Here is a 22,097-nt window from a genome sequence, read left to right on the forward strand (position 1 = left end):
TGCAGCCTGGCTTTGGGACTGGTGACCCTGGTGGCCAGCGGGGCCGCTCTTTCCACAATGGCTTTGCAGTTGTGAGAGGAAACGTTGGGAACAGTCTCCGCAAAGTAAGATTTGTTGGACGTCAGCAGCACTCCAAGCTCCTTGACACTGTGGGCCAGTAACTCTCAACAGCCACTGGGCAGCATGGGCTCTGTTCTCTTGTTGCTCCTATAACCAGTGTTGGACATCAAGGTCTGGCCCTTAAATCTCCTGTGCACCCTATTGTCCATGCCTCTGGGTGTCTACCAGTCCACTTAATTTTGACATATCTGCCCGACTGGTGATAGATGAGCTTCTTGGTCCTCTTCTTGATGATTGATCTTGGGTTTCATGAGGGGTCTGAGAGCTGCCATGAGGCAGAATAGGAAATGGCTGCCTCCTCTGTACGGAGCTCTGAAGAAGAGAGCTCATTCTTTTTTATTGCTGAGTAATACTCCATTGTGTGTGTGTGTGTGTGTGTCACTTGTGCCACACCTTCATTACATCCGTTTTGTCCCCTAACAGCCCTGTCAGGTGAGGAAATACCCAAGGCCACATAGCATGTATCAGAACCTGATTTAGAAGCCAGGTGTTTTTTAACATCAAAACGCATGGTATGCTCCCTCTGCTGCTCTGCTAATTTTAGGGTGTAATAGTATTCTAGATTTTTACTAATTCACATTTTTTTCCACAAAATTTTTTGAGCAGCAACATTGCCCAGAACTATACTAAGGGATACAGGGGGATCGAGACAGATCTGTTTCCTACTCTCGTAGAATTCCCATTCTAGCGACCCAGAGTTATCACATATGCTCTATTACATTGCATCACTTGTGTGATTTTTCTTTCCATAAACCCCTAAGTGTCCAAATGATTAAACATATATTTATTGAGTGCTTACTATGTAGCAGTCACTGGGGATATTTTGTTGAATAGAGCTGACAAAATACCTGTCTTGGCAAAGCTAACATTCATCTGGTAATTATCACTAAATAATATTAGATGAGATTTCCTCATTTCGGTCAAGATGCGCCTGTAGCTTTTTGTTGTTTATCTTTGATAACTTCTCATTTCTCATGACCCAGCTCTAATGTCACCTGCTCTGTGAAACCTTCCCTGGCCCTTCCTTCTTCCTTCCTCCAGATAGAATAAAGTGCTCCGTAGCATTGTGTTCATGGTTCAGTTTATTTCAGTGAACATTCATTGAGCCTCTTCAATGGGCTGTATGAGGTGCTGGTGATAGAGAAATATGTAGGACTCAGGCCTGGCCTTAGAGCGGCTCACAGCCTGGGGTTGGGCGGGTGGGGTGGTTTGGAGTGGGGAACAGGCAGTTAAGCAGACCATTATAATATACTTAATGGAGCATTGTGCCTCCATTAAGAGGCAGGCCTTAGATGGTAGCACAGAGAAGGGTCAACCTGAGGAGAAGACATCTGCATGAGCCAGGCAAAGAGGGGTGACGTGTGATAGGCCAAAGGAATAAGACAAGCAAATGTATGCAGATGAAAAGCATGTGTGTGTGTGTAGCTGAGAGGCACTACAATTAGACTGAGATTAGCTCCTTCAAATGAGACCAGAAGTAACTGAAGCTGACTAGGCAGGCAGCCTCTAAATCTGGAACTTGAACTTTATTTTTTCCATCCTGCAGGTAAAGTTCCTATTTCTCTTTGGGTTACTTTCTAGACAATGTGACCTGGGGGTTATGTGCCCTTTCTAGGTCATTAGTTGTAAATCCACACCTTATCACCTAGTGTTCCACATAGAGAATTGGAATTTCTATGATTAGTTGTATGCAGGTCTGTATATCCCCCCTGAGCATGAGTCTGATTCATTCTTTGTGTGATGTGCATAGCAAATATCTTTTCCCAGATTGTATCTTATCTTTCAACATTGTCTTTGCTACTGTTGCTGTGCATAAATTTATCTTGTGTAAATGATTATATAAACTGATTCTTTCCTTACTGATTTTTGATTTGCACATCTTATTTAAGCACTCTAGCCACATCCCATTGTCATAAAATTATTCTTCTGTTCCACCTTCCATCTGGGTCTCTGTCTCTATCTCTACATATGTATCAACCTACTTCTGGGCTTTATAGTCTATGGCATTTTCTAGGCCCTAGTTGAGACATTTTGGAGCAGAAGAGCAATAGAAGAATATAATTAAGGAGCAAGGTGAAGAGCTCTGAATGGCAGGCTAAAAAGGAGTGTAATATCTATTTTACAGGTGAAGAAACACAAAAAAAGGGAAGTAAAGAGACTTTTCCCAAGATCAAAGATCAAGTAAGTACTATGCAGGCCAGAAGCAAGATTCCTATGTTCTGTAAGTTACTTGAGCCTTCTCCAACAGTCATCATCTCTAACATTTCCCAGCCATTCATTCATTCATTCATTCATTTACCTATCTGGCAGATAGGTGTAGTTGGTCACAAGAGAGATTTCCTAAAAGATAGATTGAGTGAATTACTGTTGATCTTTCCCCATCTATCCATTCATCTTCCCAACACATTTTTAGTGAGTTCTAGGCTCTATGCTAGGTTCTGGGATTACATAGGTGATAAGGTATCATAGGCTCCATAGCAGGTGGAAAGTTGGTAAGGGCAGCAAACAATTATAATAAAGTAATAAGTACTACACTAGAAGTATGGGTTGTCGTGGGGACACATAGGAGGGCCTCCAATCCTTTTGGGGGTGGTCAAGAATCAGAAAATTCAGAGTGCCTTGTGGTGGACTGAAGAAGATATCAACATCACTCATTCATTCCACAAATAATTATGGAATCTGTTATGTGCCAGATGCTGTGTTAAGTGCTGGGGATAAAGAGATGAACATCATAGATGCTGTCCTTCCTCTGGAGGAGCTTAGAGTCTAATTAGGGAGCTCAGAAATATGTATAAAAACTCTTGGATCCTGGGAATACCACCATATCCTTCATTTGGCTATTCAGGGTCCTTAAGACAAGGCTTAAACATTTGGCCTCAAGCTCAGTGGGAATCCACTCAGAAGACTGTTGTAGTATTGGGGGTGAGGGTGGGGGATGAAAGATTTAAAGCAGTGAGAAACAGAAAAGTACATTGAACAGTATTTCTGAGCTGGAAGTGTCATGACTCAATGACCAGTTAGTGGAATCCCATTTCACCTAGCATTATTTTTATCCGATCTCTCTTTCTGAAGCACAGCTTGGGTCATAGCTCGCCCCAGCTCAGATATCATCCATGGCTCTCAGTTACTTACATGGTGAAACCAGAGCTCCTAGCCTGGCACTGAAGGCCCTTCAGGAGCAGACACCACCCTTCCTGTCCAGCCTTATTGTCCAAAACTTGCAAACACTCATCCTCTTCCTGGGTCGGATTGTTTCTTTATTGCACCAGGAATGCCGACCACCATGTCCTCAGTCATGTGGCTTTTCTGTTTAGAGTACTTATCTTTCTATCAGTAAACTCAATTCATCCCTCAAATCTTACCCAGTTCAAATCTCATTTGCCTATCACCTTGCCGAAAATGTGAGTCCCCCTCTTCCTCGAACTCTGTTAAAACAAAGAACATTTCTAGTGAGCACTTAATGTGTACCAGGCACTACCTTTCTAACTTGATCCTTTTATCTTTCTATGAAGGTAGGTGTTATTACCCACATTTTGCAGGGGAGGAACAGGCTTAGAGGGATAAAGTAACTTTCCCACTCATGGAGCAAGGAAATTCAGGTCTCCTGAGTCCAAAGGTGATGCTCTTGCTGGGTTCGGATTGATTTGAACTAAAAAAACAACCCACGGCTTTGTCTCCCTCTTCATTTAAAGCCCATTTCTGAAGCAGGGCAGTGGGCCTCCAGGCCCTCAGAGATAGGGTGTAATACTGTGTGGTGGTCCTGAGGGGCTCACAAGCTGCGCTGAGATGAGAGAGCAATGCTGCACCTTCTCACTCTTCTACTTCCTCTTTTTCCTTGCTTCGCTCTCAGGGTGATGGCCTCCTCAGGAATCTACAAGCTGGATGATGGGAAGCCTTACCTGAGCAACTGCTTTCCAGCCAAAAATCTGCTTCGGAAACCGGAGGAAGGTCAGGTGACTTCTCAAATTGCTACTTTTGCCTCACAGCCAGCTCCTGCCCCACCTATTCCCATCCCTTCCAGTCCATCTCCCCCAGCAGCCTCAGGAAGTCTTCTAAAGTACATGTCTTACCATTGTGTTCCCTTTTGTTCAGTGACTTCCCATTGCTGGCTCCTTCACCTGCTGTTCAGTCTTCAGAGTCTAACCTCCCATTATCCTTTGTGCAGCCCCATTCCTTTATTTGTGCCCTGTTCCATAGAGCTCTCATTTCACATAGCTGTTTTTATTTGCCCAGAATGTTCCAGCCCTCATTCCAGTTATCCAAATTCTTCCCATCCACAAAGCCCAGCTCTTCTCCCACTTCTCCCACATGTATCTCCCACAATGCCCACCCTCTCTGGCGAGCCATCTTCCTCTTTCTGTTTCCTGTTTAATGATGAATTATATTCTGCCAAGCTCCTAAGTAAAATGGCTTAAACTTGACTCTGCTAAGTAGTTTTTCAAACTTTTATCTAGTTAAAAACACCTCTGCGGCAGGGACTCCTCACAACACGAGCGGAGCCATGCAGGTGGAACACTGCCAAAGCAGTGTGGCTTCACTGGATTGGATTTGTTGCTTTGAAAGAGTAGAGCAAGGAGGAGTACCCCTAATTTACTCTACATGAAGTGACTTGCTGGTCACTCTGTGCATTGCATTTTGTTTTTTTTTTTTTTTTTTTTTTTAAATATACTTTTTATTGATATTTTACAGATAGGAAGGGAGAGGGATAGAGAGCTAGAAACATCGATGAGAGAGAAACATCGATCAGCTGCCTCCTGCACAGCTCCCACTGGGGATGTGCCCGCAACCAAGGTACATGCCCTTAACCGGAATCGAACCCGGGACCCTTCAGTCCGCAGGGCGACGCTCTATCCACTGAGCCAAACCGGTTTCGGCTGTGCATTGCATTTTGGAAGAACCATCTTCTCCTGTCTGTCCTCCCCACTTCTCTAGAGTGATTTCATTTTTCACATAGAGACCTTCTCTGGCTCCTACCTGTTTCAAACCCTCCCATGGAATTCTCAGTATGAAATCATGATGTTATACCCGTACCCCCTCACAGAGAGAGGGGAGACAGAGAGAGAGAGAGGGGGGGGGGGAGAAGAGAGGAGAGAGAGAGAGATGGATAGAGAAGTAAATATAGTCAGATATATCTGCATGTGTTAGTATATGTGTGTATATTTCCTAGTCCACTGAGAGCAGTGATGCCTTAGTCATGAAGTGCATACTGGCACCTACCTTGTGGTTTCTAAATACTATTCTCCAATAAAAGAAGACAGGGCCCCTCAGAGAACAAGTTGTTTCTAGGGCTGGGTCAGGGAAAATACAAGTTGAGCCTAGAACATCATGTGGTGCCAGAAAGTAAAGAAGTGGTCAGAAAAGTGACAGGTTCATGTCAAAAGGACGTAAGAGCCAACTTAAAGTAGCTTCCAATAGCCAAAGCTGGGACATTCTGAGCAACAAAATAGATAAGGTAGATTTGGGTTATAAACCATTGAATAAATATCCATCAGCCCATAATTATATATTATATGTATGTATACATATATACACATATCATACACACATATATATTCCTATAAAATAAAAGCCTAATATGCTAAGTGTCCGACTGTTCATTTGACTGTTTGACCAGTCACTATGATGTGCACTGGCCACTAGGGGACAGATGCTCAACTGGTAGGTTAGCTTCCTGCTGGGGTCCGGCCGATCGGGACTGGGCAAGATGGCCGGACATGCCTTGGAGCCCTCCTGCAGTCCTTCCCTGGCCCCGATCGTGCACCGGTGGGGTCCCTTGGCCTGGCCTGCACTGGGCCTCTAGTATATATATGTTCATTATAAGTATACACACTTTATACACATTACATATTTAAAGGAATAGACTTATAAAATGATGGACTGGCAAGTCTGAAATCTATAGGGCAGGCAGGCTGAAAACTTCGGGAAGAGCTGATGCTACAGTCTTAAAGCAAAATTCTTTTTCCTCTGGGAAACCTCAGCTCTTGCTTTTAAGTTCTTTCATCTGATTGGTTGAGGCGCATGCACATCATCAAGGTTGGTCTCCTTTACTTAAAGTCAACTGATTGTAGATGGTAGCCACATCTACAAAATACCTTCACAGCAATACCAAGATTAGTATTTGATTGAATAACTCCTTACTATACCCTAGCCAAGTTGAAACAAAATTAACCATCACAGATGCTAGAATTAGTGGATCAAAAAATTTGATGAGAAACAGATATTTGCATAGTCTCAAGCTATCTTTATTAATTGCAAAGAGAAAAACAGTAACTTTTCAGTAGAGAAACTATGCTGACACACCTATCCAAGTGATCAATATTAACATCACCAGTAATAAGACATATTAACATCATGTACCCCCTCTTCTGATGTGCTGACAAGGGCACAGCATCACTTCTGTGGTAGTTTTGTCAAAGTGCAAAAGCCTTAGTCTAATTATGGGAACTCATCAAACAAATTCAAATTGTTTTGGGACATATCACAAAATAATTGACTGGTATTCTTCAGAAGGGTCAAAATCACTCAAGGAAAAAGCAAGACGGAAGAACTGTCACAAAATTGGGGGAAACTAAGGAGACATAACAACTAAATGAAATATGAGATTCTATTGAATCCTGGAATAGAAAGAGGACATCAGTGAGAAAACTGGCGAAATTCAAAGAAGGGTTATTAAGATTAGTTACTAATATTATACCAGTGTTAATTTCTTGGTTTCAATCATTGTATTATGACTAAATAAGATGTTAGAAAAACCGGTTGAAAGCTGTACAGGAACTCTGTACTATTTTTACAACTTTCTGGGAGTCTAAAATTATCTCAAAATGAAAAATGATGAGGGGGAAAAAAACCTTCCCATAGATACTATTTCTGCTCTAAGCTTACCCCGTTATAACACAAGCTCTTTTTCTAGTCCTCAAGACCTTTTCTGATCTGACTCTGCTCACCTCCAAGCCTCATCTTTCTTCCCTCATGTTGATCTCCTGACACACTCTGGGCCTTCCTTCCTAGCTGTGTTGGGTGTTTTGGCATCAAATCAGACTGGAGTCTCCAGGAGTCAGGGTTATTGGAATATAGGACAAAGGTCTATGCCTAAATGGGGACAGCTTTGGGAAATGGAGTGCTTGAACTTTCAGGCCCAGAATGGGAATGGGAACTGGCTCACACCAGACATGGGCCAGGAGCTGCATCCAAGAGGTAGGATTGGCAGCATTGGTCAGGTGAGCTAGGGCAACCCCCCAGGCAGGGAGCCAGTGGTCAAAGGCACCAAGCTGTTCCTGTAGCTCCGTGCAGTTCTTTTGTGTGGTCCCAATTGTGTGTTTTTTAAATATATTTTTTACTGATTTCAGAGAGGAAGGAAGAGGGAGAGAGGGATAGAAACATCAATGATGAGAGAGAATCATCGTTCGGTTGCCTCCTGCAAGCCCCCAACTGGGGATCGAGCCCACAACCTGGGCATGTGCCCTTGACCGGAATCAAACCTGGGACCTTTCAGTTTGCAGACCGTCGCTTTACCCACTGAGCCAAACTGGCTAGGGCTGGTCCCAATCTTTTATACCTCTGGGTACTTGTGCTCTTCCCTCTGCCCAGACTCCTGGTTTTTTCATCTCCCATCCAGTCAACTTTCAACTTACTAGATCTAGCTCATACCTTAGGCTAGTAGTTCCCATCTTTGGGCTTTCATAACAATCCTTATATTTTTTTTTTAGCTCATTTGAGTCAGGGCCTCTATCTTATTCATCTCCATAGCCCCAGCTCCCAGCACAAAGTAGATGCTCAGGAAAAGTCTGAATGGATGATTATGGGTGGGGGCTGTGGCTCATGGTTCATTCAGCAGCATTCACAGTGTGGTAAGCTTGTTGCAGGCCTTGGGAATATTGACATGAATGAATAAAGTCTATACTCTGTGGAACTACCACTCTAGAGAGCAAGAAAGACAATAAATAAGTGAATAAATAAAATAATTACAGATTGCCATGAATGTCTTGCAGTAAAAAAATTGCTGATGGAAAGAATAGATTCTAGAATGTTGTCATGATTTTTTTTTTTAATCCTCACCCAAGGATATTTTTTCATTAATCTTTAGGAAGGAAGGTACGGTAGGTGGGGGAAAGAGAGAGAAAAACATCTATGTGAGAGAGACACATCGATTGGTTGCCTCCTGCATGTGCCCCAGCCACGCCCTTGACTGGGAATTGAACCCACCACCCTTTGGTCTATGGGTCAACTCTCCAACCACTGAGTAAAATGGGCCAGGGCATGATTTTTATTAAGTGAGTTTACATCTGCTCCTCCTCCTCCTCCCCCTCCTCCTCTCCTCCCCCTCCCTCCCTCCCCCTCCCTTCCCCTCCTCCCCCTCCTCACATTTATTCATTTTATGTTCTTTTTTTAAACATCCATTTTCTAGTTCTTTCTGCAGTGAACTTGTGTTATTGGTGTGTGTGTGTGTGTGTGTGTGTGTGTGTTTTAATGACATCTGTTCTATCATGTTCTTATCCTGAGCCTCTGAAGCAATTTCCCCCCTATAATGATGGGGTCCTGAGTAACTTCTGGGAAGATGGAGCTCATTGAACAATGCCACACATTGAGCTTTACCCAAGAGATGTCAAATGGGCCAGTAACTAGCCGGCACAGGAAAGAATGATCAGCTCTGCTGAGGGGAGTCCGTAAAGGTTTTACAGAACAGGAAATACTTGATCTGGGGTCTTGAAAAACAATTAGAGTTTAAAGGCAAAAATGTGGAGGAAGGAATTAGGCAAATCATTTCATCTCTTGGAGTCTTAGCTTTTTCATCTGTGAAATGGGGCAGTACTATATCTTCACTGGGTTTGGGGGCCAATTAATTGAGATAATTATGTAGACATCTTCTCCCTAACCCCCATCACCAGTAGCAGTACAGTATCTGGTGCATGTTAGGTAATGAGAAGCCTTTTTGGTTTTAGTATTTTAGGTAAATATTTTAGGTAAATAATCTGTAAGTACACTAGCTGTGGCTTTGAAAGAGTTTGCTACTCACTGTTCTGATCTTCTCAACAGGCCGAGGACACTGGTTAGTGGCTCGGAAAAACCCCAAGAAGAAGCCCAAGGGAAGTGCGGTTGAGGCACCACCTGAAGGTCAGAAAAGCCAGAAGGTTTCTTTAGAGACCAAAGGGAAGAAAAGGTCTCAATGGAAAAACCAAGCAGACATGCCTGGACACGTGCTGGACCAGGATTTTCTGGTGAGAGTAAATGCATCTTGGGATGGCTGGCAATATCAGCTGGTGGCTCTCCTGGCTGCTCCACTCTACAACTACCCCAACCCACCCCAAACTTTTAGAGGGGCAAATTGAGTATAGGCAGGATGATGAAGGAACCCAAAGCTTTATGTATAAAGCTTTCTTTACGCCTTGTGAGATTTATCCCCATTTTGTTGTTGCCATTGTGCAGATGGGAAATCTGAGGCCCTGAGGATTAATTTGCCTTGGCCAAGGTAAATTATGGCTAGTAATTAGAACTCTGGTCTACTCAGGATTAGAACTACGCAGGGTTAGAACTCTGATTTACTGACTCCAAAACCTGTGCCTTTACATTACATCAGGTAAAAATTCTTAATTGAGTTGGGGAGGCAAATGAGTAAATCAAGGGGAACAGTAAATTGAAAATCCCATTCCAGCACCTAGTAGGGTGTGGCGATTCCTGCTCTGCTCTGCGGAGATCTCTCTAGGAGCAGGGGGGCTTGGGGAGCTCGCTCTACACACCTCAACCTTTGTCCTATGGGTGTAGTGTCTGGCTGACGGCCAGGAGAGATGACCAGATATCACCCAGTGCCTGGGGCAGGCTTTCCAGAGAGGACTGGGGTCGCTGTGTTGCAGACCAGCCAGGTAATTTCACATCTGCTCTGTGCAGTGCCTCATGGCTTACCTTCTGTAAGCCAATATTAATGCACAGTCCAGTTCTCATAGTTCCCTACGAAGAACTCTCTGGCAGCCTACTTTGTTCCAGGCTGTCTTGTGGTCCCCAAGAGATGGGTTTCTGCACAGATCAGATGTTGAAAGAGAGCTTTGAGGAGATAGGTAGTTGAATCTCACCTCAAGTGGTGAGGTGTAAGCTTTTTACAGAGTCCTATGGAGTTTCTTTCATGATTTTGTTCACTTCTCATTGAGGGTGAGAAGGACTGAAACAGCAGTACTGAGGAAGGGCAAAAACACTTCTCATTGTGGTCTTTTCCCCTTTGTTTGCAGCAACATATAAGGTCCACATTAATTGAGATGGCTTTTTATCCATGTTGCCACTTTGAATAGCATCTAATGACTGCCTCCCTAGCCTTCTCTTGTTTTTTACCCTCTCAAAAGCACCTTGCTTTTTTCCTGTCTTGATAGCATTCACAGCCCCTGCCACCCACTTTCATGGGACCAACTCCTACTTAGCTCTTAGGTCTCAGTTGAAATATTACTTCCTTCAGTAAATATGGCCTCACTTCTACCTCCTATAATTGTTTCCCTTAGCATCTTGAATTTCTCATTTAAAATATTTATCACATAAAAACTTGCTTGCTATTTGGCTTCCATGCACTTGAAAGTTGTATGAAGACATGGAATATTTCTGTTTTTCCTTAATTATCTTCCCAGTGCCTAGTTCCATGTCTAAACATAAAAGACATCATAAATAAATGATTAACAGAAAAAAAGGAATGATGCTCAGTTAAACAGAAATAGAAGCTCCAAAGCTGAACTTTTCTTCCAGTCTTTTAGTTTTGTTTTTTTTTTTAAATATATTTTATTGATATTTTACAGAGAGGAAAGGAGAGGGATAGAAAGCTAGAAACATCGATGAGAGAGAAACATCGATCAGCTGCCTCCTGCACACCTCCCACTGGGGATGTGCCCGCAACCAAGGTACATGCCCTTGACCGGAATCGAACCCGGGACCCTTCAGTCCGCAGGCCGACGCTCCATCCACTGAGCCAAACCGGTTTCGGCCAGTCTTTTAGTTTTGAGGGGCAACATATGGTAGTCAAAAGAGCACAGAGTTTAGTGATTACAGGTTTGGGTTTAAATCATAGATCTCTCACAAGCTCCTAGTCTTAATTTTCTCATTTTAAAAGCAGTATAATAATAGTTAAGATTAGAAGAAAGTTTGTTGATATATTTAACATAATGCATGGCCCAACATAGTGATTAATAAATATTTGGTGAATGAATGGATGGATGGATGGATGGATGAACGAATGAACAAATTATGACAAATGTCTAAGACTGGTAAAGCCTCAGAAATACAGATTTTTTTAGAACCAGGTAGAGAAAATGGGGCCAAAAAGACAGAGAAGGAACAGAGAGAAAGGAATCCTCATAAGAACCTCATAAAGTCAATGTTCCTATCCCCATCTTACAGATGGGAAACTGAGAGGTGGACGAGCTGAGATGGCAGCTCAGTTCTGAACAACTTCAAAGCCCACGCGCTTCCCACTGTACCAGGCTACCTTCCTCTACAGGAAGTCATTTGTTGCCCTGGCCAATTAGATAAACTTTGTTGGGACCTTGAGAGTTGACTCTGCACTGTGTTCCAGCTGAAGCACCACTGTGTGAGGAGCCCGTCAGAACTGTGCACCATTAACGTGAGCGGCCTGAAGTTCTCTAAGGTGAGGCCAGACAGCAGGGATGTAATTGGGGTGAGCCACACCTGAGGTGGCTCCTGGCTCTTTGTCCATTGGACCTGGGGCATGGGGATCTGGTCACAAGGGAAGGGGAGGATCAGACAAGGACTCATGGGTGGAAACAATATTAAGACACAATCTTTTGTTCTAAATTTGGTCTTATTGTCCCATGTGAGGTGAATTAAAGGAAATAGCCTTGTAGAAGTGTGTTTGAATTGGCCATAGAATTTTTTGGGGGCATGATTCATTGTGTGACAGAGTTTCCATCAAAAGAGCCTACAGGAGAAATTTCTGTCAGGTTTCAGTGCCAGGAGTGGTAATATTTCTCCCAAGATGCTGGTTTATTCTTAACTTATAGATACTGTGACTCATGTACAGACAGTCCTCGGGTTACATCGGACTCGACATACGTCGTTTCGTGGTTATGTCGCCATCTCCCATTTATTTATTTTAAAAAAAGTTCCGTCATATGTACATATGTACTTTATGTTTTTTATTATTTATTTATCACAGGTAAAGGTCAAGAATTGTTATCTTTCTTTTAAAATTTTTTTACTGTTTCACTTCATTACTGCTGTGTACATGCTCCATGTGAGTGACATAGGTGCTTATATAGGTGGGTTCCGACGTACGGCGAAAATCACGTTACGTCGCGCCGTAGGAATGGATCTCTGACATAACCTGAGGACCTACTGTAATGAATCCTGTTTCTTTCTTGCATTGGCTAATAGGTATCTCAGAGCCAAATGTGTGGCCTACCATTAGCCAATGTATATACAGGATATTATGGCATGCATTTTTTGTTTGTAGGCCTTCCATGGCATACAAAGAGAGATTGCTTATATAATACTATACAGCAATTAAAGTGAATGAACTAGAACTACATGTAGCAACACACGTAAATCTCAAAAACATAGTATTGAGCAAGAAAGGCAGTTTGCAGAATATCTACAGTATGATTGCATTTAATATGGTTTTTAAAATGTAAATAATACTATATATAGTTTATGGATACATATGTAATATGTAATACAAGTATGGGAATGATAATCACCAATTTAGGATAGCTGTCATCTGCGGGAGAGAGGGAGAAGAATGTGATCAGAAGGGATATGAAGGGAGGGGCAACTCTGAAATGTTTTTCTTTAAAGAAATTTGAAGCAAAGACAGCAAAATATTCAGATTTATTGAAGCTGGATAGTGGTTACATGGGTCTTCAGAGTATCATTCATTGTACTTTCCTGAACATTCTTTTGAAATGCCTTTCTGCAGGCTAAGGAAAAGGACTTCAAGCATTTTAATTCCGTGATTTACGTCAATGCCTCAGAAAACTTGCTACCTCTAGGTGAGCTTTTTTCTTCCTGAAAACTGTCTTCTGCCTCTTGGCCGGCAGAAGTCACTCAAGTTAGAACCTGCCTGTCAGTCCATCTGTGACTGGCCACTCATCTATTTTTTGTAGTACAGTAAGCTGGGTGCTGGAGAACACACAGATCTGGATTGTAACCCACAGCGGGCACTACCTACTGAGAACATTTTTCTGTGAGCTGATGCTTCTCTATCTGTAAATGGAGATAATTTGCTTCCTTTTCCCTCTCTGAGACAAGATGCCTGGTAGGCTCAGATGAGATGGGTATATAAAGGTGTTTTTGAGCCAGTAAGAGCTCCTATTGGAGCATAAAGCCTTCTTCTTTATTTAGCAAATCCACAGCGACCCCTGCTGGATATCAGGACTGTGTGAATGCTTGGCTTTTAGAAATGAATGCAGCCACGTTCTATTCTGCTGAGTCTTAGTTTAGTGGTAAAGATGGGCTCAGACACAGTTATAGCAGAAGACAGTAAATGCAGTGATAGAGGGAATCACAAAAGGCTATGGGAGAATATAAGCAAGACATCCAACCAGGCCAGAGTGTCTGGAGAAACTTCTGAGAAGAGGAGCACCTAACTAAGATCTAAAAAAATGAATAGAAGAGACTCAGGAATTAGAAGGTAAGGTTGAGCAGATGTGGATGGCAATGCCTGACCAGGGTCCCCGAAGAAGCTTTGTATGTTTGCAAGGGATGCAGGTGGTAGAGAACAGAAAGTAGAAAGCTTGGTAGGGAGTAGATTATCAAGGGCCCTGAGTGGCTTGGACTTAATCCTGCAGGCAGAGAGAGCCTTGAACAGCCTTTAAATAGAGAGGCTCAGTGGTTGTTCAGAGGAGGGTGGATTATAAGAGAAGAAGGTGGAGACCGGGAAACCTGGGAGATGGTTTTATTTTTCCAAGAGAGGGAAGGGGAGACCTGAATCAGGGCCGTGGCAATAAGGATAATAGGGGTTAAGAGAAAGAGATTCAGGAGGAGGCAGAGATAACAGGACTTGGTAACTAGTGGGCATATGGAGAGAGGGAGGAACAAGGGGATTCACTGAGACAGCACTAGAGGAGAGGCAGGTTTGGGAAGAAATAGGATGAGTTCTGTCTGAATGCGTTGTTGGAGGAGTGATTTTGAAGAAGCATGTGATGAAGTTCCTGCCCTTGAGGAAACAGTGTAGTCTGTCAGGAACATGGGCTTGAATACAAAGGCCAACAGGCATATGAAAAGATGCTCAACCTCACTAATAATTAAAACAGCATCAAAATACTATTTTCTACTTATCAAATGCTGGCAAAAAAATGGGGACTGATGGCAGTTGGACCACATTGGTAGGGAAATGGATACTCTCGAATTCAACTGGCAGAAGTGTAATAAATTGGTGCAGCATCTTCGGAAGGCAATTTGACAGTTTCTCTTAAAACAGTCATTGCCTTTCATCTACTTCCAGGAATTTATTCTATAGAAACACACGTGTGCAGGATGTTCGTTGGAAATATCTACTTTTTTAAAATGTAGGCTTTACTGAACATTCTGACTTACAGGACCACCATAGGCCACACTTGACACCATGTTCACTTAGAAGGATACACACAGCCACACAGCATCACCAGTTCCTCTTCAGTGAAGGCCTCAGCATTTTGTGTAGCAGTCCATGCAACCATCTGTGAGTCATCTGTGGCCACCAGGTCAGGTCCAAGACAATGAAACTCTCATTGGGTGGATGTAGGAACCATTCTGGCTTAAAACATCATTTCCCACTGGAAAAAATAGCCACGGTAATACTCCATGGACATAGCTCCTAGAGTTTCTACAAAGGACATGTCCAATTATAGGAGTCACCACACACAGGGAAGCCCAAAGTTTGGTGTCTCCACCAGCTATTTATTGTTCATTTATAGTTTCTCTTAGTCCAGGTGTGATTTTTATCACAGCAATATTGCTCAGTAACATAGTTATCATACCATTTGTTTCAGGTTACAGGGGAACGGACTAGAAAGTTAACCCAAGGTCCAGTTGTCATGCAGAAGGGGAAAGTGTTTTTACCTTTTATCCAGATAGCCTAAAAGCTGTCAATAGGGGAATTGTTAAATAAACTAGGGTATGTCTAAATTGTAGAACATAATTCAGACATTATGCAGATCTATAGTTTTGACATGGAGTAATCCTTAAGTCATATTGTTAAGGGGGGAAAAAGCAAGTCACAGTACAGTGTGAATGGTATAATTCCATTTCTGTAAAAAGAAGTGTGTATGTGTGTGTTTCAGTAGACACATGAGAAAAAGTCTGGAATATATACATGAAACTTTCAATAGTTATCTCGGTATTGAGATTAAAGGAAACTATTATTTTCTGTGTTTTTTACTTTTTTGGTGGACATGTTTTACTTTTATGGTCAGAAATTATTATTATTATTATTTTTACTAGAGGCCCAGTGCACAAAATTCATGCACGGGAGGGGGGTGTCCCTCAGCCCAGCCTGTACCCTCTCCAATTTGGGACCCCTCGAGGGATGTTTGACTGCTTGTTTAGGCCCGAGGGTGGGATCGGGCCTAAACGGGCAGTCGGACATCCCTCTCACAATCCAGGACTGCTGGCTCCCAACCGCTTGCCTGCCTGCCTGCCTGATTGCCCCTAACCACTTCTGTCTGCCAGCCTGATCACCCCTAACCACTCCCCTGCCAGCCTGATCGATGCCTATTGGTTCCCCTGCCAGCCTGTTTGCCCCTAACTTCCCTCCCTTGCCAGCCTGGTTGCCCCCAACTGCCCTCCTCTGCCGGCCTGGTCCCCCCCAACTGCCCTCCCCTGCCAGCCTGGTTCCCCCCAACTACCCTCCCTTGCAGTCCTGGTTGCCCCCAACTGCCCTCCCCTACAGGCCTGGTTCCCCCCAACTGCCCTCCCCTGCAGGCCTGGTCCCCCCCAACTGCCCTCCCCTGCCAGCCTGGTTCCCCCCAACTACCCTCCCTTGCAGTCCTGGTTGCCCCCAACTGCCCTCCCCTACAGGCCTGGTTCCCCCCAACTGCCCTCCCCTGCAGGCCTGGTCCCCCCCAACTGCCCTCCCCTGCAGGCCTGGTTCCCCCCCAACTGCCCTCCCCTGCAGGCCTGGTTCCCCCCCAACTGCCCTCCCTTGCAGGCCTGGCCCCCCCAACTGCCCTCCCCTGCTGGCCATCTTGTGGTGGCCATCTTGTGTCCACATGGGGGCAGGATCTTTGACCACATGGGGGCAGCCATCTTGTGTGTTGGAGTGATGGTCAATCTGCATATTACTCTTTTATTAGATAGGATTTTATATTTTATTATAATGTTTAAAATGGGCTTTTGAGTTAGGCAGTCTTAGAGTTAACTTTTGGCCCTTCACTTACCAGAAATTCTATTTTAGCAAATCACTTAGCCTAGCAGAGCCTCTCATTCCTCAGCTAGTTTTCAGGATTGTTAGAGACTTAGAGGTCATGCATGTAACCCACCTTTCCCAGTGCCTGGCCCAACCCCCTGGGAACTCAGTAAGCGACCACTGTTAATACCTTTATCTTAAGCCCTGCACCAACTGAAGATTCTCTTTCTCCTCCCCCTATAGAGGCATTTCACACATTTCCAGCCTTAAGGGAACTGGAGCTTGCGTTTAACGGCATCAAAACAATCTACATGAAACATGGAGACTTTAAGTTCTTGGAAGTAAGTTGGAGGTAGGGAGTTTTTGGTGCCCACCCGTCTCCCTGTAAGGAATGGGTATAGTGGTCTCTCTTGACTGCTTACAACTGTTGGGAAGGGGCTTTCTGGGCCTTGAAAGCCAGACCCTGGCTTCTGGGCAGTCCTCTGGGGAGGGTAGTGGGGTTGATGGTAGTGATGGGGGTAATGGGATTGGTGGTGGTGGTGATGGCAGTAGTGGCAAACAGATGAGAATATATTATTCCTATGGCCATGGTGCAGGGCCCTGGAAAATAATTGCCAAAGGTCAGATCCAAAGGAGTCTATGCAGAAAAGTGAGTTTAAACAGAGTATTAAAGGAAGGAGAGCTTGAGGGGAGTCCTGGATCCAGTGGGGGTTGAGGAGCCATGAAGTTAAGTGCTAGGTACCGCAGATTGGACCAGCTGAACTAGAGGCATGTGGACTGATTCCACAGACCATCCTGGTGTGAGTGAGCCAGATTGGTTCCATCGGGCTTAAATAAGGCTGGCTATAGGCCTAGTCCAGTGGTCAGCAAACTGCGGCTCGCTAGCCACATGCGGCTCTTTGGCCCCTTGAGTGTGGCTCTTCCACAAAATACCACGTGTGGGCGCGCACGTACAATGCGATTGAAACTTTGTGGCCCATGCGCAGAAGTCGGTTTTCGGCTCTCAAAAGAAATTTCAATTGTTGTAGTGTTGATATTTGGCTCTGTTGACTAATGAGTTTGCCGACCACTGGCCTAGTCCACAGGCCCAGAAAGGAGTATGAAGTAAAATAGGACTTCTATCAGTTCTATAGCAGGCTCTTTACATTTGAACATCCACAGCTGTTCTCTAAACCCCAGATTCAAAAATACAGAAAAATTAGCTTGTATTCTTGGCTTTCTCTTAAATTAAATTTCCTGTAGTCATGCATTTTCTATGCATGTTCTTGTACTTCAAGTTAATCATCTCTTCAACTTCCCTGAAAACTTTAGTGCCACTTTTCACAAAGAAACAGAGCTTTTGTCACTACCTGAGAGTCAGTGTATACTTGGAGAGGAGAGGACAACAGAGCTGGAGCGAGGTGTGAGGCTGGGCATCTGGCCAGGCTCACTTGCTGAATAATGGACTCTTCCCCCACACACTGGCCTTGTAGCAGCAGTGTTTCCGATTCACACCTCAGCAAAATGTCTGTATGTCATGAGCCTTGGGGTTCACTCGAAATACTTGGTAACTTAAATTATTTAATCTTCAAACATCAGTGGTCAGCCTTTCTTCATAAAAGCCCCCACTCAATCTGGGGAAGTGGGGAGGAGAGGGCAGCAAGAAAAGACCTTCCACAGAGTGAATTTTTTAGGAAGTTGATGTCCTTTATATGTCAAAGTTGTGACTGTTTGGGATGGCAGTCCTCCTAAAACGGATTAAATACAGTTATATCCTTGCATTCTTAGCATGCCATACTGAATGTAATGGTACCTCCTCTCCGTGTTATATTGAGGATAACAGGGATTTCTATGATTCAGAATAGGAGTGGTGCTCAGACTTGTCCTAAAAGTCCAATAAAACAGAGTAAATTTAAAACAACTGATGCAATTGTGTGTGCTATGTTAGAAACATCTTATGCTAGATTTCAGTATATATAGTGGGAAACAGGTTCCAGGTGCTCTAGAGATACAGGGAACCATTACCCTGACCTACAGGCCCGTGAGCTTCTTACGAACTTCCATTTATTCATTATTTTACTTTTAAAAAGGTAGTTACTGAGCTCTTTCAAGTCATGCATGGTGCCAGGCATCTTGGTTTCCTTACACCTACTATTTTAAACCCCTGTTTCAAGTGCCAATGGGCCATGGGGAGGGGACACGGCTGTGGGCTCTGACCACCCCCCCCTCCCCCCGAGCTGACTAGCTTGGATGTACGGGTTGATCATGACTGACTTCTTGGAGGCTCTACTTTTTAGTTTGACTAAAGGCCTGATGCACAAAAATTCGTGCAAGGGTAGGTCTTTCTTCCCCCGGCTGCCGGCACCGGCTTCCCTCCAGCACTTGGGACCCGGGTTTCCCTCCTCCGGCCGCCCGCAGGCACCTGGGACCCGGGCAGGCTCTCCCCCTTCCTTCCCCCCCCCTGCCCCCCCGCTCTGGCTTCATCAGGAAGGACATCCAGAAAAGACGTCCAGAATACGGCTGGCCTAATTAGCATATTACCCTTTTATTATTATAGATAGCTTCTGATGGATTGTATTTATCCAGCAGACCCAACCTTACCCAAGGGAATTTATTTACATAAGAGAGCAGACCAAAGTCATGATGCAGAGTATAAATGAGAAGACCAAATCTCTTGGCCAGTCATTTAATTTCATCTCTCTTGGAATTGCAAGGGCTCTCTAAGAAAAAGAATAAACCTGTCAAATGTCCTGAGTTTGAAGCTCACAGTAATGAATATTTTGATGTGTGATAAAACTTGATATGACTCAGCAGATATAGTAGCCAGGTTAGGAATCTTGTTTGCCAGAAAGGCTGCCACCCAGAGTAAAATTCTTCAGGAGTCAATTTAGAAAAACTTAATTTTGTCATAATTTGATTCTCTGCAACCGGATCTGAAAAAGGGTCAACTGGAGCCCTGCCCTGAGAGTCAGGAGAACTTGTTTCTAGTCTTGGTCCTGCCACTACTTTGGCATACCTCCTTGGCCACATAATCTGGGACTTAGGTTTCCTCCTCTATAAATTCTGGGCCAGCTGTGAAATTCCGTGACCTATGATTCTAAGACTATTCATTTCTTCGAGCCGCCCTTAATTCCATGGAAAGCAAATTTGGACCTAATATTAAATGGCTAAAGCAGCTAGGACAAGGGTCAGCAAACTTTTTCTGTAAGAGGCCAGACAGTAAATATTTTAGGCTTTGTGGTCCATATGGTCATACTTAGTCAACTCTGCTGTTGTAGAAGGAAGAAACTCTGCTGTTGTAGAAGGAAGAAACCTTAGACAACACAAAAACAAATGAGGAGGGCTGTGTTCCACTACAACTTTATGAGGCTGAAATTCGAATTACACATAATTTTCACAGTGTTATTCCTCTTTTGATTTTTTCCAATCATTTAAAAATATAGTGACAGGAGAAGATTTGACTTTGGGTGATGGGCACATGGTGCAATATACAATATACAATGTTACAATATCTTGTAACATAGAAACCCACACCTGAAACCTATATGATCGTGTTGATCAATGTCACCCCAATAAATTTAATTGATAAAAATATAAAAATCGTTCTTGGCTCATAGGCCAAGCAAAACAGTCAGCAGGTTGGGTTTGGCTCACAGGCCTTAGTGTGCCAACGCCTGAGCTGGAACACAGGTGAAACAGCTCAGTATGGTTGGAATGGAGAGTGAGGAACGGTAGAGTGTGACTAGATGAGCCTGGAGAGGTAACAGAAGAGAAACTGGAGAACCTTGGAAGTCTTGCTAAGGAGTTTGAACCCTATCCTCTGGATACCAGGGATCCACTGAGGGGTTTGGGACAGGAATAATAGGATCAGAACTGCACTGTAGAAAAACCACTATGGCTACTGTATGAAAAATGGGTTGGAGGGAACAAGTTTGAGAGACATTAAGGAGGTAGAACCCATTGTCTGTTGACTACCCACATATGGATATGAGGGAGGGAATTTTCCCCACCTTTACCTGTGCTTATCCGAGCTAGCTTTCCAGGTCTTCCTCCTTGAAGGCTTGCTTCTCTGCCAAGTGGGATCACCCCTTTGTGTGAATTCTCAAAACTTGGAATTTGCTGCTGAAGGCATAAACTTGGCACTCGTTAGGTGCTTGGCACCTGTCATGGCCTGTCTAGTCTTATCAAGCTCTCTCTTAATAACATGGACTCTTACTACAGCCAGACAATTTATAAGCCTTCCGAACAAGTAAGGCTGTCTCCTGCCTCCGGGCTTCTGTATGTGCCACTTGCTGCACTGCATGTTTTTTTCCTTTTAACAATTTGGTGAAAACCGACTCGTCTCTGAGGACAGCTTAGGTGTCACCTGCTCTGTGAAGCTTATCTGGACTCCTGGTAGGGCTGACCATTCCTTCCTTTGTGCTTCAGACCTCTATCCCAGCAGCATTGCTACTTGATACACATATATGTATCTAGCTGCCTGACTAGGTAGTGAGCTTGCAGAGGACAGGATCTGGTTCAAAGTAAACCTTAAGTATAGGAGCCTTGAATGAAGGGATGGTGATGATGATGATGATGACAGTCAACATCAACTAAGCATTTCCTATGTACTAGACTCCATGGTAAAGGCTTTACCTATATAATTCCTCATAAGAGCCCATTAGTATTTCCACTTTGTAGGTAAGGAAACTCAGGTTAAGTAATTTGCCCAAGATCACACAGTTAGCCAGGATTTAAACCCAGGTCTACAGAGTCCATCAATTACTAAATGGAGTCAGACCAAACCCAGTCTTCCTCTGGCCATGACCTGCAGTCAGTTGTACGTGTCTGACTGACTATGTAATCCTTAAGCCACCAACCAAAGACCTTGCTCCTGCACCAACTGGATAAGATGCTGAAACTGGCCCCATTCAACAGGCTCCAATGGGTGTGTGAAGGTGGAGGGGAGGGAAGGGAGAAAGCAGACTCATACATAAGAGCTAAAGTGAGTGCTTAGAGAGGCTCAGAAAAGAGAAAACAAAGACTGAACTGACATCATTTATCCCAATTGCCTTTGTCTTTGTTGAGAGAAACTCAGTTTCCTGACTGGCCTCCTGACACTAGTCAAGTATCTCATTAATCTAGTGGCCAGTTAAAAAGTGGTTGATGATGGGGTGACAAGTGGAGTCATTATCCTTATAAGCCAACTGAATAAGCCAGTTCATTTCAGCTGATTTTTTATGTGCATCTACTAGTGCCAGGTCCTAAGCTAGGTTACAAGGATACAGAGATACTGTGGCATGGCCCTTAACCTCAGAGGATTTGTGGTCTCGTCCACTACTGTGTGCCAGGACTCTGCTAGGCACATCCATGTACCAATATCCTTATTCCTCAGACATATATCCAGCTGTGGCAGATACCTAGCCTAGAAAGACCCCCCCAGAGCAGTCTAGATAAAGCACTCAAAGTCAGAGGAGAGTGAGAGAGATTCCACCTAGCCAGAAAGTTAGGAAAGGTTTTATAAGGAGGCAGCTTCTGACCTGGTCTTTGGGGCTTAGATTGAGATGCATGGAGAAAGAGCATTCCTGGTTGAGTGAAAAGCTAAAGCTAAGACCTTAGGTAAAGTGAGGCAAGGAATGGTGGGGGGGGGGGTCACTTTGGCCAGTACCAAAGGATAAATAAAGGTTTGCAGTGGGAGCTTAGGCTGACA

At 43.9% G+C, this 22,097-nt stretch overlaps 1 protein-coding gene across 3 annotated transcripts in view; it reads left to right on the plus strand.

The window, feature by feature from the left end:
- Nucleotides 1–3,970: 3,970 nt before the first annotated feature.
- XRRA1 (X-ray radiation resistance associated 1) overlaps nucleotides 3,971–22,097 on the plus strand; it is a gene marked incomplete at both ends in the record, with an annotated part of 50,741 nt that continues 32,614 nt past the window's right edge. For 2 of the 3 annotated variants that reach the window (XM_080687784.1, XM_080687785.1), the window contains 5 exons: nucleotides 3,975–4,068; nucleotides 9,154–9,335; nucleotides 11,663–11,734; nucleotides 13,022–13,094; nucleotides 16,673–16,770. In XM_080687784.1, the coding sequence (XP_080543910.1) occupies nucleotides 3,975–4,068; nucleotides 9,154–9,335; nucleotides 11,663–11,734; nucleotides 13,022–13,094; nucleotides 16,673–16,770 (519 nt within the window). Of the gene's footprint in view, nucleotides 4,069–9,153; nucleotides 9,336–11,662; nucleotides 11,735–13,021; nucleotides 13,095–16,672; nucleotides 16,771–22,097 lie in introns of all 3 variants that reach the window. The other variant, XM_080687786.1, reaches the window with a different exon arrangement.

This window comes from Plecotus auritus, assembly GCF_963455305.1.
Source record: "Plecotus auritus genome assembly, chromosome: 9".
In the NCBI taxonomy this organism is placed as follows: Eukaryota; Metazoa; Chordata; class Mammalia; order Chiroptera; family Vespertilionidae; genus Plecotus; species Plecotus auritus.